The sequence below is a fragment of the Mesoplodon bidens genome (assembly GCF_964165515.1).
Source record: "Mesoplodon bidens genome assembly, chromosome: 19".
NCBI classification, from domain to species: domain Eukaryota; kingdom Metazoa; phylum Chordata; class Mammalia; order Artiodactyla; family Ziphiidae; genus Mesoplodon; species Mesoplodon bidens.
In genome coordinates, this window is record NC_138179.1 from 32,511,132 (window position 1) to 32,530,726 (window position 19,595).

General features: G+C 46.2%; 1 protein-coding gene across 1 annotated transcript in view; it reads right to left on the reverse strand.

Annotated features, from left to right (window-relative positions):
- PRKCA (protein kinase C alpha) overlaps positions 1 to 19,595 on the reverse strand; it is a 379,909-nt gene that overhangs the window by 103,055 nt on the left and 257,259 nt on the right. Inside the window, exon 4 of the mRNA XM_081218519.1 lies at positions 2,160 to 2,271. Within this exon, the coding sequence (XP_081074645.1) occupies positions 2,160 to 2,271 (112 nt within the window). The remainder of the gene's footprint in view (positions 1 to 2,159; positions 2,272 to 19,595) is intronic.

The window sequence follows — 19,595 nt, forward strand, 5'->3', positions numbered from 1 at the left end:
TGCCAGAGCCTCTGGAAAGGATGTGGACCTCAGGGAGGGCGTGGGAGGTGAAAGGGCCCTGGGCTGTATCTTTGTCTCGGAGTTACCGTCTGCGGCTTGTATTGTACATCCTGGGAAGCTCATTTGCTTTTCAACTCCCTTTCCTACTCCCCAAACTAAGAGGCCTGCACAAGTGGTTACTGACTTTCTTTCCACCGAGCAGAAATGTCTACAGCATCATAACCTACTGTGTGTAAGGGCAGAGGAAGAGGGTTCTTCTCTGCAGAAGTGGCTCTGGCTGGGGGGTGGTCTGGGTCCTGGCACCCATCTGCTTATTTTCCTGCATCCCCCAGGAAGGAGCACAGGCAGCAGCCTCAGAAACCCTAGGACTCCAAGGCAAAGAGCTTAAAACAAAACACACTGGTTTAGGTCAGTGGTTTTCACTTTTACTAACAGAACCCATTTTACAACCAAAATATTAATAAGCAGGATGCTAACCTACAAACCAGATGAGTGTTATTTCATTAGCATACACTTGGTTAATAAATTCAAATCTATACCACTATTTACTATAAAGACATTCCTGGATAACCAAGAAAGGCCTCTGACGCAAACAAAACTTTTCACCCAGCCGTTAGGGGTGCTCGGTGAAGACTCAGAGTTCAGCCTCAGCGATGCATGTATTTCTGTCTTGTGTTAAAGTTGGACAGCAACCCCAGATCCTGGTTCACCCAGAAGAGGATGGGCAGCTGGTGCCCTTCTTTAAGGGCACCCTTCACGATCCCAGCTGACTCTGCAGTGGAAGTAGCAGGAGAAACGGGAGGGCCCCGTCTGCAAGGTCACCTTCAACTCGTCAAGGCTGAGTGCCTAACACAGCTGAGGATTCACTTTTGTTCCAAGTTTTAAAATAATTAAAAGTGTATTTACAAGTGCACTTAGGATCCACACTTGCAGAGCCTCTGAAAACAGTGTCTTTGGAATCCTAGCGTTTCCCAAAATGCAGGAAGCCACCGGCCTTACCAATCGCGAAGCTTCCATGAAGCTCTTCGATTCTACAGCTTGGGAAGGTGAAGCAGCCCTGTGCTCTGAGAAGCTATCCGTCTACTCCATGAGGTTCACAGAGCTTGACGTTTATGTGCAGTCGGCCCTGAGTGACACGGCTTTGAACTGCACAGGTCCTCTCAGACACGATTTCTTTCCAACAATTCCACAGCTGCCCCCCGCAATCCACACCCCCGTATCCACTGACTGTGGGTGCTGAGTGTCCGCAGAGGGTCCTGGAACCAAGCCCCTCGGATACTGAGGGACGACGACATATGTATGTCTTTGCTCCGTGTCGGGACACACAGATGAGGCTCTGGGCCCTAACAGCCGTCATTAACGAATGACACATCTTATATTCCCATAACCCTTCCCCTTCCACTAGAAAAAACAGGCTCAGTAAGTACCTTTTCATGTCCTAAGAATAAAATTTTATTGAAACAAAGAAATAGCCTGGGGAATCTCATTACATGACAATAATCAAAGCAAAGAGTTCACAGAAAGAAAAAGATGTTTTTCTTTCCTCCTGGTGTTTGGTGGAGATACACACAGAGCAGAAAGGGGAAGGGGAGAGGACGGATGTCTTTAGGGATTTCATCTCTAACTGGCCTGGTAGGAATCTGATCTGTCCAGAAACACACAGGGCAAGTGAACTTCAAAAGTAAGACGCCCTCCCCGTTTTTATTTTTGCTGTGGTTTCAGCGCTAAGGAGAGCCTACTTGATTTTTCCACAGTCCACCCACTAATTAGAGACCCAGGAAGATAATGAGTACGAATGCTCAGCTCATCTTGAAGCCAAACCAAATGTGGAATCTGGAGGTGGGGACACATGGCATTCGTTGTGGGGTTTGACAGGGCTGCGTGCGACAGCGACTGAAGATCTCTACCACGGAAGACCAGGGCAACACCAACTTCATTAAATCGGGTGCTTCTGTGGTGAGGGTTCATAATTAGGCAGTTAAGTAGTTTAATAAACCAGAACTTCGACAGCAGAGAGACTCTCTACTTTTTCAGCAGAGTCCATATCTGAACGAATTCTACTGATGAGCTGAAAAGTCACTAAATCTTGAAGGGCCCTGTCAACCCCGGATGCATGCTGCAGAGCCTCACCATCTACTAAGAAAAGAAAACTTACTTACTGTCACACTTCATCCCTTGATGGATGAGTCCGTACAGCAGTGACCCACAGTGATCGCAGAAGGTGGGGCTTCCATAAGTGTGGATCTTGAACTTGTGCTTGCTCCTGGGGTCCTGAGGGGAGAAGGAGCACACTGCTCATTAGTCACGGGGAGGCCACACCTGGGGACTAGGCCCGGCTCAGGCCTGCCCCTTCCATCTCCACAGCAGGGCTCCGGGCGCCAGACTGTGTGTGCACCGTTGTCCGAGGTCACATGATGGGTGGGGGCACCTTTGCCGCATCGTGTTTTAAGAGGCTGCCCGTTCCGGGCTGGGCACTGGATGCCTACGTTCCCTTTCTTTCCGGGGTGTAATCCGCACACAGTGGGGTTTCTCCCAAAGCTACCACTTCTGGACCCAGAGCCACCAAGGTGCCCGAGGGCAAGCAGATAGGTTCAGACACCACGGTCTTACCGTATCCCCAGGGCCCAGAGTGGGCTGTAGCAGGCACAAAATCACGGTGTATCTGTGAAGCTGAGCTGAGTGACCCTGGGGCCATTCAGCAGACTTTGGGCCATTTCCTTTTGGGCGAGGTTTCCAGGAATATATACTCTAAGACCAGATATGCCCCCAAACCCACAGGGACGTCTTCCTGCTTCTGCACCATTTCCAAAGCATCATATGCATTTGCAGAGGGAAACTTCAGTGTAATCAGATGAACACTGGAAATGCCTGGAAGCCCCCTCCCCTAGCCCCCGTGGCAATTCATCTCCTCTAGCACCACGCAGATTACTGAAGGGACAACTAGGCAGGCTTTCTCCAAGTAGTGTTTTGTTCCTCAACCTACAGATAGATTATAGACAAGGAAGCAAAAATCACATCTAGCACACAGTCGTAATGACAGAGCACGGACTCTGGGGTCACATTGCCTGTGCTCAAATCCCAGTTCCGTTCCTTCCCAGAGGCATGACCTTGGGCAAGTTACTCATCCTTTCTGCCCGATCTGCACACCGGGAAATTAACAGGACTTCTCTAATGTGGTTGATATAAAGACAAAACAAGTCAATCGTGGTGAGGTGCTGAGAAGGGAAAACCCACGTAAAGCTGTAGCCCCTCTGCTTCCCGCACCTCTGTCTATTAATACGTAAAGCAGAGCATTGGGCTAAAAGATCAACACATCCTATCTGAGCTACAAAACAATTTCATCCTCAACATGCCACATCAGAACCCTTCCTCATTCAGTTCCTCCTCCCAAACCATTCTCTGTGGCCTGAGCAGGTGCCACTGTCTGAATGAAGGAAGATGCCAGGGGAGCAGGGTTATGGGGAGGAGAGACCACGAGCTCCACTACAGACAAGGGAAGCCTGGGGTGTCCTTGATGTGTCCTTTAGTCTGGGGCTTCTCCACTGCAAAGATACTCAAAGAAAGATATTCTTGGCTTCTGACTTTCTAAGAGCCTGGGTGCTGGTGATTTGAGGGAATTCCAAAGGTGATCTTGACTTCATAAGATAACTGACCTTTTGGTGGACATTGGAACCTAAAATCTAAGACACATACCGACCGATGAATTATTCTGACTACTTTTTAAAGATAGAAATTTAAAAATTCTGGAATATTTTCATCATGCAGATTAAAATAGTATAAAGAATAGTAAGTCAAACGCTCATGTAAACTTGATGAATGTTGTCATTTCCTCCGACTTGTCACTGTATTGTTACTATTATTACCCTCATTCTACAGAGATGCCAGCGCTCTTCGAAGTCTTGTGGCCAATGAACATCAGAGCTGGAATCTGACCGGTAGCTGAGACTTTAACACGGGTTCCCATCCGAGAGCTTTCAGAAATCCACCCAGAATGAGGCTGTGGCTCCTAACATCTTAAAAAAATTTTTTTAATATTTGCAACACAATTTTTTTTTGAAATGAGAACACCACCTGTTTCTTGTAAATAAAGTTTTATGGAACACAGCCATGCTCATTCATTTACGTATTTCCTGTGGCTACAATGGCAGAATTGAGTGACAGAACCTGCATGGCCCACAAAGGCTAAAATACTAACTGGCCCTTACAGAGAAAGTCTGCCCATCTCTGCTCTAGGACCGTGGCTTCCAAAGTATCGTCCCTACACGGCACCAGCATCACCTGAAACTTGTTAGAAATGAAATCATTTAGCCATTCCCCAGACCAACTGAATCAAACTGGGTGGAGGAGGCCTCAACACGCCCTGCAGGTGAGCCTAACGTTGGCAGGTACACGAAGGCGGAGAACCACTGCTTTAGAAGGTTCCTCCACAAATATTTAGTAAGAGCTTAGTGGGTGCCAGGTGCCTACATGTGTAAATGACTGACACAGGTCACTGGTTTACTTTGAAAATGTCTCTTGGGGTGAGAAAAATCCACACCTTCCTTGGGAGGTGACTTTTCCAGCCAGTAGCAGCTGTGAACGTGGTCTGAAGTGCGGGCTTAGCCTTACACCAATTCCCCCAGTATCCCAGGATGCTGGGCAAAATGTCAAGGGCACAGGCTGGTGTCAGTACCAATTAAAAGTTCCCAGTGCGGACAGTAAAGGTTGTGTCCTACCACGTGGAGGGCAAAGAGGAGGCCAGGGGGAAGGACAGCCTGCTCTCCCTGCAGAAGGACAGCATCAACCATCAGCGTGAAATAAACCCAGCATGGCAGCTCCCACACAGCCCGCGGAGCCTGGGCGCACCAGGCGGGCCCAGGGCAGCCGTCCTGCCAGTTGGCTGTCACATTGATCTCTTCTGACGTGGCACACGGGGACCCTGCTTCACGTTTCAGGAGGATCTAAGGCTTACTCATCCAAGCCCATGTGGCATCTTCAGGCTCTCACCTGCGGAGGTGCAGGAAGAGAGCTGCCTGCCCCTCCTGGATGTGGCTGGAGAAGGACCAGGTTCCTGGAGTCTTTACGCCCTAAAACTGTGCCAAGGACGGCGCCTACGATAACGATAACAACACAAACACACCACCTGCTTGCGGACCATCGCTGTGTGCGGGAGCTTTAGGAAAACCAACATCTCTGCTATAAAAAGAGCCTTTACCAGGATTCTGGAGACCTGTGTTCTGACTCCACCTTGATACAAACTCAGCAGCCTTGGAAAAGTCATGCCACTTACTTACAAAGCAGAAATAAACCCAGTCTGCCAATGCCCTAGCTGGGGGGTTAGGGTGAGGGAACATATGAGAAGGGGCTTTGCAACCTGAAAAATCCCTGGATGATTACTTTCAACAATAACATCATCATCATAAACTCCAAGGTGTCAAAGGTTTCCCAGCAATACTTCAGGGACCTGGGCTCGCAAGGGGAGGAAGGAGAAAGCTAACGGGCTCCGGTGCCCACAGGCGGCTGCAGGGGAGGCCACGTTGGCAAGAAGGCACAGGACTCTGTCTGTGGCCCTGAGTCCTTCCCCACCGCCCTGGACTCGCCCTCCAGGGCAGCGCCTGTGAGACAACCTGCCCATCCAACCTGCGCCGGGCATCACGGCGAGTGGCCGCGACCACCTCCTGCAGTGCAGAAATGAACTCAGGAGCACGGATGCTCTTGCTGGTCTGATCTCAACTCGTCTGACAAGAGAAACCAGTGTCAGCTAAAGGGCTGTGACTTAATGGAGATTTGCGGAGAGCAACTGCTCTAAAAATCAAACTTCCCAGATCTCTGATTTTCCATCAATAGCCAGTAACTTCTTTGGGCCCCAACTTCCTCATCTGGATCCCGAGGGTGTTGGTTGGATCGGGACCTTTCCTGTGGGATTTGGGGGAGCCCGACAGAGGTGTCGGGAGGTCCCGTGGGATGAGGATGGGAGAGGGAGGCTGCTGCTAAAAGAAAAATTTAAAAACAACTAGACTAGATGATCTCTTTGATCCTGTCTTGCTTTTAAAAAGAAAACAACCAACTTTTCATTTTCTATTTTGAAATAATCGAAGACTCACAAGAATTTGCAAGAAAAGTACAGACCGTCCCCACGCACTCCTCACCCTGCTTCCCCCGCTGATAACATCTTACACGAGCGACTGCGGTACGTCAGCAAAACCAGGACACGGACTCTGCTGCAGAGACATGAACTAAACGACAGGCTTGAGAGTTTCACCAGGTCTTAACGTGCATAATTCCCATGCATGTACTTTTATTGTACAACTTACGAATTAAATACTGTTTACTGAATAGGGAATACAGTAATATTTGCTGGGTAAATACCATTAAGTCAAACAGGACACATTAAGTCAAAGGCGCATCTGTCGTTGGTTCATCAAATATGTGACTCACTGGATCTCATGGGACGGGGTCCTGGGAGAATGAGTCTCAAGACTGATCTGAAAAGTAGAATCAGATTGCTTTTCTCTAAGCATAGGAAGCATGTGCTGTTTCTAAAACGTTCTGACCAGTTTTTCAAAACAAAAGCATTTCAAGGCACAGGCTGACTGAGGGATCCCCCGAAGTGTAGGACCAGCCACGGGGCCTGGGACAGTGAAAGGCGTGTCAGCCATGGCTTCCAGGTGATGCTGGTAACCCGGATGGAAAGATAGGACCCCAAGGCAGAAGCTGTGCCCTGAGGGCTCCAAGATGGGCTTCCTGACAGCTGCTGAGTGAATCACACAAACAGTGCCTGCCGTGGCGTCCCCAAGAGGCTCCGTGTGGCCAGGGAGGTGTGCGCAGAGGAGCTGAGCCTTAGGTGCCCGAGTGCCACTCGCCCTCGGGTAGTGAGAAGCAGCGTTTGATGGACAGGACCCGAGGGGTCTTTCTGACATCTATAAACCTCGATGTCCAACCCTTCCACTGGGGAAGCCCCAGGTAGCACCCCGGCTCCTCTCACCTTGTTTTGGGTGTTCCCTACTCCTGGTCTAACCATCTTCTGCCAACACCCCATCTGCCGAAACACCTAAAAAAGCAACAGCGAAGGCTGCTTCGTCCTGCCAGGAAGCCGCTCCAGATGCCGGGACCAGGCACGCTTTCCTTCTTTCCTCTGGCCTTCCAGAGTGTTTTATTTCTTTTACCTGCCCTCCATCTTCTCATCATTTATCACCAACCCCCCAGCCCCCACCGGAGGACAGACACTGAGGGCTTTAAAGAGATTTCCTAAAGCACACTGCTGAATTTGCAGCTGGACCAGAACCAAGGCTGGCAAGTAAATTTTCACATTATCTCTGGGCTTCCTGGAAACCAAAGCAAGGAGGGAAAAGAAACAAACATGATATTAGGTTCCTCTGGGACCGCAAAGCCACCTGGATGCAGAAACCTGCCTTAGCATCGCCTAAAGGCATTTTGTCTCATACATGGTGGACCTCCATACACATGTGTGAACGGGACCTCCGAATCTTTAACAAAGCACACTTCCATCCCTGTTCACCTGGGGGTTCACGATAGGTATCCCACATATAAGTTAGGGTAAGTCCGGCTGCACCTGGTGCCACAGTGACATGGCTGCTCTACATACCAAATCTGCACTACCACCAAGTTGGTAACGTTTTCTCATTTAGTGCAATATGTGCAAATCTTAAATTTTACTTCTCTAGGCATTGGCAACCTCTCATTAAGAGGAGTATGGGGGCTTCCCTGGTGGCGCAGTGGTTGAGAGTCCGCCTGCCGATGCAGGAGACATGAGTTCGTGCCCCGGTCCAGGAAGATCCCACATGCCGCGGAGCAGCCAGGCCCGTGAGCCATGGCCGCTGAGCCTGCGCGTCCGGAGCCTGTGCTCCGCAACAGGAGAGGCCACAACAGTGAGAGGCCCGCATACCGCAAAAAAAAAAAAAAAAAAAAAAAGAGGAGTATGAAACCTGCTGTCATATGTCACAAGCCTGACATTATGTTATAACGAAAGCGGGAAACACTCAGCTCAGACGTTTCTGTCGTCTACACGTTTGGGGGAGAAAAAAAGTTTTTGACTAAACCAATTTTCATAGGCACAAATGAAGTCTAACCCACAAATCTAAATCTAGTCTGCTTAGGAAAAAAAGAACACGTGAACATTTCAAGTTCTACTGGAAGCGTCTGCTAGCCTGCTTTTCCTATCTTAGTTTTATAATACAGCAACTTAATTGGAAACATATCTCAGCATTTCTACCAGGACTTTTCAAAGTCTTTCACCATCATCACCATCATTTTGTGATACGTTCAAAGTACTAAACCCATGGGTCTGCAGTGCGCAATATTTTGATGCTGATGGGCCTTGCATTTCCTAGACATCTTCTTGTATTGTCTGTAAGCGTCCAGAAGGCGTCTTCTAGATGAGGTTTAAATTGCAGGCTTCCACGATGGAGATGCATCCAGCAACATGCAATGTGAAACCTCTAGAGGAGTTCAAACCCTCATACCCCAGGAGGCGGGCGATCAATGATACTCTTTGACGAGGATGTTTATATTTGCATAGACATCCCTTCAAATGCCCTTTTAATTGGATGAGTAAAAAAAACCGGCAGGCTTCTGGCTAGAGGTCATCCGGGCTTGAATTTTCCACCTGAACGTGAATGTCTCTGAAATGCCCTACACCTTTCCCATAGAGGGAGGACGGAAACAGCTGTCACTGAGGGCTGGGGTTCAGGCTTTAGGAGTTTCTGGAAAAGACTGCCTTTCACTGAAGGCCGGGATGCGATTTCCTCAGCCGCCCTGAGCAGTGTGGCTCCTTCAAGCTGCTCTCTCCACGTACCAGGAAAGGTCCCTGTTTCACCATCTGATGTGTTCCCATGAAGCACACTTGTAAGCCAAGCTTGGGTCTAAACATCACCCATGTGCTGACTACACAAGCAACACCAAAAACATTGCTCCGAGGGTGAATCTGGCATTATTTCTGTGATCTTAAATTTCTTGGAACGAGTTTTGTTTTGTCTTTTTAAAGTCTATGATTTTAAAAATTCCAATTTAAAACTTTTTGTTAACCTCAGAGTATGACCAAAACCAGATCATCTGATGAGGGTGACTTTATGTAACTTGGATACGATTCTAATCATTACATTGGACATCACGTGTTGAGCAAGCAAGGCGCTGACAGCCCTTCTCAGGCTGAGGAATCAGCCCGCTCAAGTGTGCTTTGCCTTTGATAATACGGGTCTTGTGGAATGTGTCCTGCTCTAAAACATAACTAAGGATCCTCCATTTCTGGTGACAGTTAATTTTTGATCTTAATGTAACCCCATTTTATTCTGATGAGTAACATTTACCTTTACAGTTGGACTACCTTGTCAAACCCGGCTTTGCTAGCAGGAGGATCCTTATGGGTTCTTTGCCCTGCTATGTAAGATGCTGTAATCATTAAATAAGAAGCGACAGACTCTTCTTAGAAAATTCCACATAAATCGCTACCAGCAAGGCTAAATAAACCATAATTTACTTAAATTTTGGAATACTCTGTAGCAGTTACATCAAATGAGCTAGATCTTTCTGTAACTACATGGACAGGTCTCTAAGATATATTGTCTAATGAAAACAGCAAGCTACAGAGGGGAACATAAAATATAATGACATTTACATAAAAAACAGAATAAAAAATAACCCTCGGATAGAGAACAATAAAACAGCTTTTCTCTAGATAGATATATAAGTAAAATACCTTGTAAGTATAGATAAGTAAAATATAACTCTGACTAGTTTCAGAGGTAACAGTGAGGGGAGGCTCCAAACACTATCGAAAGAACTTAAGTCAAAAAAAAAATGAATGCATACATTATCTACGTAATCCAAATTACCAGGAATCCCAGCTGGATTTATTTGGTTCTATTTCACCCCGTTCATGAGACCATTTAGAGGCAGAGCCTACACATGGTGCAGGAATTCGGGGCACAACTGTTGTATCTGGTGGTGAACGGCTTTGTCTGTAGCTTCCCCAGCAATCTGCTGAGAAGGTGTCTACACGAGACCACTGTGCAGATATCTGGTCCCAACAGCCATCAATAAAACTGAAATCTTAATTAAAAGCTATAATATAACCAGCATCTCCTTACTCTGTAATAAATTTTATATGTTAACATCTCAGGAAAACTTGACATATATAAACATCTTATCAATTACAGCTTTCAAATTCCAAAAGAATCTTTGAGGATTTAGTATGAAATTCTGATATTAAAATAAGATGCTTGAAATATGCAAGTATTCAAACCACAAAGCCTAACTATTATTCATCAAAAAAAAAAAAAAAAAAAAAAAGGTATTTCCGGGACTTCCCTGGTGGTCCAGTGGATAAGACTCCACGCTCCCAATGCAGGGGCCCGGGTTCGATCCTTGGTCAGGGAACTAGATCCCGCAGGCTGCAAATAAATATGCCGGCGCAGCCAAATAAATATATTTTTTAAAATGTGTAGAAGAGCCGAATAGACTTTTTTTAAAAAGGTATTTCCTAGTTAGCTATCAATTTCTTCATTATACACCAAAAATTATCTATTGTACACTTACTGTGTGCCAGGTGGTGTGTCCATAGCAGTTCTGGCTCAGGTCCTGCTTCAGGTGGGAGAGGCTGCGTTATACTGTGTTAACAGTTCCTAACTTTTGGTGGCTCAACACAATCAATGTTTATTTCTCACTCTTCACCCTGGGACCCAAGAGAGCAGCCCCTCCCTGGGATATTGTCAGTCTCATGGCAAAGGAAAAAGAGAAATGGCAGAACCACTCAATGGCTCTTAAATCTGCCACTTGAAAATGGTGCCATCATTTCTGCTCACACTTCACTGGCCAAAGCAAGACACACGGCCAAGCCAAAGTCAACAGAGCAAGGGTGTAAAATCCTCCCCAGGAAGGGGCAGTGAACTGAAAAATAAAAGAATCTACAAAGACCCACGGAGAGCTCAAAGTCTTTTGCCATTTTATATTATTTGACGAAGAACAACAGAAGAACTTCCAACTGTGAAATCTTGTAGGTTTAAGGTCAACTGAAGATAGTTTCAAGTTGGTGATGTCAAATAAACCATCTACCTTTTAGGTATCACACTAGCTTAGCAGCAAAGCTGTGATGAAAAAAACCCCCAAATCTCATTGGCTTTTCACAACAAACCTTTATTTCTCACTCATGTTTTATATGTCAGGTGCTGCAGGGTAGCAGTGCTCATTCTGGGACTAAGGGATTAAGAGGCCACCACTCCTAGGGACACCCCAGTATCAGGGGAAGAAAAGCAAGAGGTAGGAACTGAACAACGAAATCTGTTCCTGCAAGAGGCAGACTTCTCAGCCCCTGGCTACCACTGGTCCGAGCACAGGGCAAGCCTGACCCTGGGGGAGACGCCTGCCCTCTGCGGGGAGCTGCTGGCCATGTGGCGATGGGTGGCTCCATCATCCTCTCACAGGTGACAGAGCAAACGGTGGGGGAAATAACCCAATCCCCCACACCTGCTCCTTTACCTCTTTATCTATACTTTATACCCAGGAGTTCATGAAAGTTTCTGTGTCAAGGATATATCATCATTTTTCCTTTTCCTGAAGTCAACCTGACTCCTCTGAGGGGAAAAAAAATCATACAAATGTTATGTTTCTTTGTCCGTTCAATCAGGTGAGTTAATTAGCTAGATTTATGATAAATCTTGCAAATGACAATCTTCTCAGGAAAATCTCACATTTAAAAGAACGTTACTTTTTTCCGTTTTAAGCTTTTGTTTTGAATGACTTTTAGACTCACAAGCTATAAAACTGCAGAGTTCCCATGGAACCCTTCACTCAGCTTCCCTGCAAGGATGGTTTCTTACAAAACCATAGTAACACAGTCAAAATCCAGGAATGGCCGTTGGTACAATGCTATTATATGGATTTCACTGGTTTTTACGTGCACTCATTGTGTGTGTGTGTGTGTGTGTGTAGTTCCTGTGAAACTGATCACCTTCATGGTCATGATACAGAAGAACGCTAGCCCCACAAAGAAGCCCCTTGTGCTATCCGCCCCTCTAGAGCCATACCCTCCCCTCATCCACAACTGCTGGCAACCACCCATCTGCTTCTCTATTAGATAAACTTTTATAGCATTTTTGAAAGCACCAAATAATATTTGCGCTACTTAGAGATTTCGTTAGCTCCAATGCCCCAGTCTGAAGGGAAAACAAAACAGAAACCCAAGAAGCATCTTAATTATGTGAACCCTCTCCAGCCCTCAACAGTTATTTGTCTCCCCCCAAAAAAATTCATGGCCAAGTTTATATGACTCTCTGAGAACAAATCAGAGATAAATGGAGACGTATTTATTCAAGCATCTCCAAGATTCCATCATCTTTGTTTCACTGAGTAAAGTCAGAATTGGGCTGTTGTTCGCGTGAGGAACCCTGGCTGACACTCTGAGATGGAATGGGACAGATCTGAAACCTAGGATTTGGTGGGTGGATAATATGCCAGGGATGCTGCACTGATTTTTTTCACGGACTCGAAAAAGTGTAAGTGCAGGAAGGCTGACTCTCATGCCTCCCTATCATGTTGGAATTCCCAAGCAGCTAGTATTTGTTCAACTGATTAAACAAAACAGGCTAGGCAGAGGCTGTGTTCCTGTCTCTTTCTTGACTGCATAGTCCAGAGTGGGCAGGATCCTTCCTTTCCCTAGATGCCTGATTCCTTCCCCAGATTGTTTATTACTCCCAATAAACATTTCCAAAGTGGCAATCCTCTCTGAGCTACGTTAGATATTTACTTCCCGACGCCCAGTGATCTTTTTGATTATAACCTTGTGGTAAACATTAATCACCCATTATTAATGCTCAGTTGTTTACTCACAGGCCCAGTTATGTAGGTGAGATCGTATTTGTCATAATAAGACTAGAAAATACAAAGTAGAAAGGAAAATCTTATATTTTGGGTATGCTTCATTCAAGAAAGATATGAGAGTGTAGAGGTGTGTGTTTTCTTAGGAATCATACTAAATAGGTTGGTCTGTGATTTTTTTACTTTTTTTAAACAGTTCATCTCAAACACCTTTCCATGTCATTAAATATAAGCAGTATCTCATTATACTGTGTGATATTTTATCATATGGCCAAACCATATTTGATTTAATCAGCCCCCAGTTCCTGGACATTGAGGTTACTTCCAATTTCACTATTACAAACAACACTACCAACAGGTGTCTGTGAGCACACACGGTGCAAGCGTCTTATCAGCTCCTCAGGAAAAAAGCCAGAAGTGGAAATCTTGGGCCAAAGGGATGAACATGAAATAGTAAAATGAAAAGCTACACATCCATTATAAGCCAGGGGTCTGGTTTTTTTTTTTTAATCTTTTTAAAAAATAAGTTTATTTATTTATCTATCTATCTATCTATCTATCTTTGACCGCGTTAGGTCTTCGTTGCTGTGCGCGGGCTTTCTGTAGCTGCGGAGAGCGGGGGCTACTCTTCGTTGTGGTGCGCGGGCTTCACATTGCAGTGGCTTCTCTTGTTGCAGAGCATGGGCTCTAGGTGCACAGACTCAGTAGTTGTGGCACACGGGCTTAGCTGTTCCGCGTCATGTGGGATCTTCCCGGACCAGGGCTCGAACCCATGTCCCCTGCATTGGCAGGCAGATTCTTAACCACTGCACCACCAGGGAAGCCCCAGGGGTCTGTTTTTGATCAAGACGTTCTGGCTGGGCTGGCCTGTTGCTGAGCCTCCTGGATAAGCTTGCAAGTAACCAGTTTCACATCTTGGTGAAAAGAAGAGTGATATGTAACTCTCGGCTTTTACTTGATTTCTGTTACGTGCAGGCATTTGTCCTTGAATTAGGATTTCCCCATCTGCTCACTGACGGCTGAGCCACCACAAAATGTTGGTTGACATTTTCTTATCTCCAACTGCAGCTCATCTCAAGGATTTACTGTTCTTTCTATTGATATGTTCTTGTTCCTTTTCTAAAACTGGGAATTGAGAAACAGTGAAGGTTCAATCATTTGGGGGATAGTAAATCTCCAGTCATTTGTCAGTTAAGCATGGCTGGTCTAAAGCCATAAGGCAGAACACCTTACAAATTAAAAAAGAAAAAAAATCTCTATTTCTAGCCTGCTACAAAGTCTCTGGCACTTTGCTTTACACTGATGCACTGGGTTCAGTTTTACAGATGTGACCGTGTGACTCTTCCACCTTGACCTTCGCCCATGAGAAGAGCTGTCACAGGCACCGCTGTGTGGTCCTGCAGCAGCAAACTGCACAGTCCCTCCTCATTTCTGTCCAAGCATCTCTGCCTTTGGCTGCTGTGTGCTGCTGGTTCTCGAGCACGCACCAGCGTCAAGCAGATGTATTCCTTCCTTTCTGTTTTTTTTTTAAAACAACAGGAGGCAACACTAATGCACTTTCCACCCCCTGTGACTTTAAATGCATCCCAAGCAACTCCTCCCAGAGCTCAGCCGTAAGGGTAATGACAAAAATAGCACTTGTTCAGTTCTTCAATCCCACATCTTAAACCCCTGGCACATATGAAGTTTGCCCTTAGTGTGGCAGAAACATTTAAATTTGAATAGGCATTTGAATTTGAATAGTTATTTGAATTTGAATAGGTATTTGAAAGGTATTTGAATACTTTTTTTGTTGTTATTTAAGTGAGGCATACCTAGCAAAAATATCACTGAGAATGTGCTAATATTTCTATTCACAGCAAATCGTTGTGTTACAATTAAAGCAGAAATGCAGCATGGTTTGCCCTGACGAACATTTAGTCTTTTTTTTTTTTTGGTTAAGACACTGGATGATTTTTTTAATAGAAATATAGTTGATTTACCATGTTGTGTTAATTTCTGCTATACAGCAAAGTGATTCAGTTATACATATATACACATTCTTTTTTTAAAAAATATTCTTTTCCATTATGGTTTATCATAGGATATTGTGCTACGCAGTAGGACCTTGTTGTTTATCCCAACGTCTAATCTTCAGTGCTTCCTCTTTCCACCGCCCCAGCTGCCCACCCCCTTCCAGGGAGGTTATGAGGTGGAGATGGGGCAAGCAGAAGGGGGAGGGGTGCTATCTAAAGACACCTGTGCAAATGTCTCTAAGTGATGGTCTCTGTATTTGAGAATACAGAAATACTGTGATCGCTAGTATTCTAAAAATGATTTTTCCCCCCTGTTCACTGGCTTGACTTTAGAAAAAGTCAACATTTAAAAGAAAAGAGGAAATATAACCAAACCAGATGGCAGCCTGTGGTCCCCTGTAACCAATTTAAAGGCAGCCCCCGACTGCCCCACCCCCTTGCTCTACCTGTACACGCAGGGTTCAGAAACGTATTTCCAGTGTACCTGTTTACCCATCCTTTCTAACAGGATACTGCCAGAAACAGTGGCAGGGGGTGGGGGGGGAAGAGCTCAGATAAACACACAGAATCCAGCTTATTATTTCCTTTATCTTGTGAAACAGCCAGGAAGGGTCAAAGGAGGACAGTCAGAGATGAAGAAACTGAGGCTTGGGAAAGGTTTCGGCGAGATCCATGGCTAGTAAAAGTGGTAAAATTCAGGATTTCAATGCAGGCCTTTGACTCAGGCAATGGGTCTGACTCTGGGCTGGATGCTGAACCAGCAGCAGACAGAGAAATAAACTGGGCAAGAAGGCTCCTTCCGGTATCAGGATAAATCTGATACACTGTACAGATGCCCAAACTTTTCTTTCCCCCAAGTAACTCAAAGGGACCCAGGGCAGAAGGCTATTTTCCCACGAGAACAGGAAAAAAGATAAAATGTAAAGCAGCCACCTATCATAAAGCAGAAATAAATGACAATGGCATCTTCCATCTTTAATATGTCTAGATCCCCAGGTTATCAGATTACTATTATTCCCAGATATCTCTGGATTAACATCTCCTCCAAGCTGGAGTAGAAAGACAGATACCCTCGGATTCCACTAGAGGGGAACAGCATGACACCAGGGACAGGAAGTCAGATGACTTTTAAGGATTGTCACCCTGAGAGCACAGAGGAATCGTGCTGCCCTTGCAGTGCTGACGAACCCACGTTTCAGAGCCTGTGTGTGGCTCTCGCCTTCACGACCGGCGACTCCAGAGAAGTTAAATCAGGCTGAAATTGTATTCAGCCTCTACGATACATGCAATTTGAACATTCTTTTCGTTCCGGAACGCAATTTTTCTAATTGTTGATCAAGCCCACAGCATTTGAGAGCCGAACCGATGTCACTTCACAAAGAATCTACTTGGTATCCGGAAGTACAAACAGAAATTTCTACAGGGAAGGTAGTTTGTGAGGTGCGCCCCCGGGAGGCTTTCCCACGATGTGTAGGAAGACGGAGGGCTTGTACATCAGACAAATCAATGGCCCGGCCCAGCGCTGCCCAGCGGACCCGCTGCAGTGTCCACTGCACTGACTGCCAGCTGCGTGCTGAGCACTTGAGACGTGGTGCCTTCTACTGAGGACCTGCGGATTTTCACTTTTCCTTTACTTTTCATCCGTTTAGATTTAGACAGCCACAGGTGGCCAGCAGCCTGAGATCACCCTCCCCAGGGACACCGCGTTCAAGCCAACGATCTTCCTGTTCCTCCTCAAAAGCCCCTCAGGGCAGAGACACGGGGAGGGACTTTCGGGCTCTGCGGGGAGCTGCCGGAGCGGGCCTGTGACTTGGGCTGCACCTCACCCTTGGACCTGGACCGGCCCTGCACGCTCCCCCAAGGCTGCCACCGGACACCAGGCGGCACTCATCTGCTCTCCGGGGGCTCCCTCCCCATCCACCGTCCCCCCCTCCCACCATATTACTTGTCGTGATCCACTGCCTGGCACACGTTCCTCGGCACAGAACTGTCCCAGCGGCTCCCCGGCCTAGTGGTGCGGCGGCGCCCTACCAGCCCCGCCCCTCCCCAGGCCACTGCTTGCCCTCACGCCTGCCTCCCCCCTCGGGGAGAAACCCGGGGTCCGCAGGCGCCAGCTGCACCTCCAGATGCGCCCACCCCACCGACATCCAGCCCGCCCACCCTTTCCTGCAGGCTCCTGAAGGACCTTTGCTGTTCTGTCCCCATCTCAGGGCCTTTGCACTTGCCGTCCCTCTGCCCAGACCGGGCACTAGGGCTCCACGTGGACGCCCCTTCCTCAGGCTCAGTCCCCCTCCCATCTCCAGGAGTCCCCCAGAGACTCCGTGTTCTAGTAGCTTATTTCTTCTCATCACTTGATCAGAAATTATTTTCCTTATTTAGTTTTTACTTGTCTCTAAACTCTTCATTCTTTGTCTTTAAAATGTAAATTCCATGATTAGAGAAGACCTCGCTGCTGCCTTTTTCACCGCTGAACCACTAGTACCCAAAACAGGGCCCGGCATAAAGCAGACTCTTTACCAGCATCTGTCAAATGAAGGAATGAATCCTGTATCCCTCCCTATGGATGGAAAACTCTTAGAGATCAGAGACCCTATCTTATACCTTCTGGGAGCTCAATACGTGTTTGCTGAAGGTCATGACAACAGTGACACTTAATCCCCGCTACAGCCTCCAACCAACTCTTTCACAGGTGACACACCTTTAAATGAAGGTGCTTTGCAAATGAACCTTCCAGGGTCTCTAAACAGACATAGCGCCTTTTGATATATTTCTGTCTCTCAAAAAGCCAACCTCAAGTTTAGGCAAAAAGATCCAGCGAAGGCCATACGTTTAAGGATGGAAAACTAAATAAATACCAGTTACACTGTTACCCGTTTAGGAAAATTCTAGAACTTATAGCTGATTTCACTTGTGAGTTTATACCACTGAGAGTGAGGACACAGGTTTCTCTGGTGCGAAGAGGGAGCATTTCAATTTCTTTTACCAAAGAAACGAGATGTGGCACTAGGACAAGACGGGGAAAAAAAACTGTTTTACCGTCTGTCCTTCTGGAAACGGGAATAGACGGCTGAACACGCCACAGAGCTCCTGGTCTCGGCCTCGGCCTCGGCGTTTAAAGCTGCTCGCAAACCAACAGTTTCCTGGGAAAGGTCAGTGCCTTCCAGTTTATGGAGCTAATCACCTGACAAGTGTTCCTCTGACATTTTATTTTCTAGGGATGTCGGTTTCACACATTAAAATGAGAACCGCAGTCCTAAGGAAAGGCCATAAGTCAAGTCTCATTACAACTCACTTTAAAATTATCTGGTTACACTGTTATTTTGCCCTTGAGCACCGATTAAAAGAAGTGAGCCATCCTCTGGGCCACTGGATCTGCTCTGCTGGGCTAAAATTTTGGTTGTAAACATACCTGTTTGTAATCAGCTTTCCTCTGTTATTACTAATCTTGTTTCTCAGATTACAGACGGAGATGGGCATTGTTTGCATGCAAGTAACTATGAACAACTCAGTATTCATACGGGCTGCCAATGTACTGTTATGATTGTTATTAAGTCTCTTTTTAGAGAACTTTTTCTTAGTATGGACTCTGAATTTAGTTTCAAATCCCTGCCAAGTTTTAATGCAGCGAACACATGTGAGGATCAGAAGTTATTCTGACACAATGAAACGTTGCTTTGAATGCAATTTTCCTGAACATATCTGGAACCTATATGCAGCTAGAGAGGATATTCGTTTGTACCCTTACTTGCCGTTCTCTGAGGTCTCTGTGACATTTTCTAAGGAAACACATCAACACAAACACCAGATCAGCTACAAGTATCTGTACTCCTGACAGGTGCTTCCTAGTCCATCGATAAAGCATAGATTTTTAATGTTTTCACTTAACTCTCACCCCAAGAACCACAGTCTTTGTAAAGAAATCTGGTTCTAATGCAGATGTGAAAAGATTTCTATTTCCAAAGTGGAACAAATGAACATCCCAGCTGACTTCTAGGTGGTCAAAACAGGTAGTATAATTTAGTTGATCGGATCAACTTTTACAAGAGTAAATTTAGAGCAAAGTACGTCTTTAAGCACACAGGAGGAGAATAGGGTTTGTAGGTCCTTGGAGAAGAAATGATCACATTTTTAAATGCCTCGATGGATAAGGTCACGATTCTGATGCGTTTCTAACAGAAATATTTAAAGACACACCTGAACTGTGAAACCATTATCAAGAAAATGCCAGCTCGACGAAGTGAGAGAGTGGCATGGACGTATACACACTACCAAATGTAAAACACATAGCTAGTGGGAAGCAGCCGCATAGCACAGGGAGATCAGCTCGGTGCTTTGTGACCACCTAGAGTGGTGGGATAGGGAGGGTGGGAGGGAGGGAGACGCAAGAGGGAGGGGATATGGGGTATATGTATACATATAGCTGATTCACTTTGTAATAAAGCAGAAACTAACGCACCATTGTAAAACGATTAGACCCCAATAAAGATGTTAAAAAAAGAAAACATCAGCTCGTGGACCTCGAACACTCAGGCATCTCCTGGGTCGGCTCTGGCGCGTTTCTGAAGCCTGCAGGCCCACAATTTCATTGACTGGAGAGCTCAGTCCACCCAGAATTTTGGGAAAGAGGGGCCACCTTACTTGGACAGCAGGATCAACCTGAGTTTTCCCTATGGAGCTTTCAGTTCCTCTGCAGACAGGGGTTCGTGAGGTTAACTCAGGGTTAATATTTGTTAGCAGCAGATGCGTGAGCTAGAACGGGGTCACCGAAAG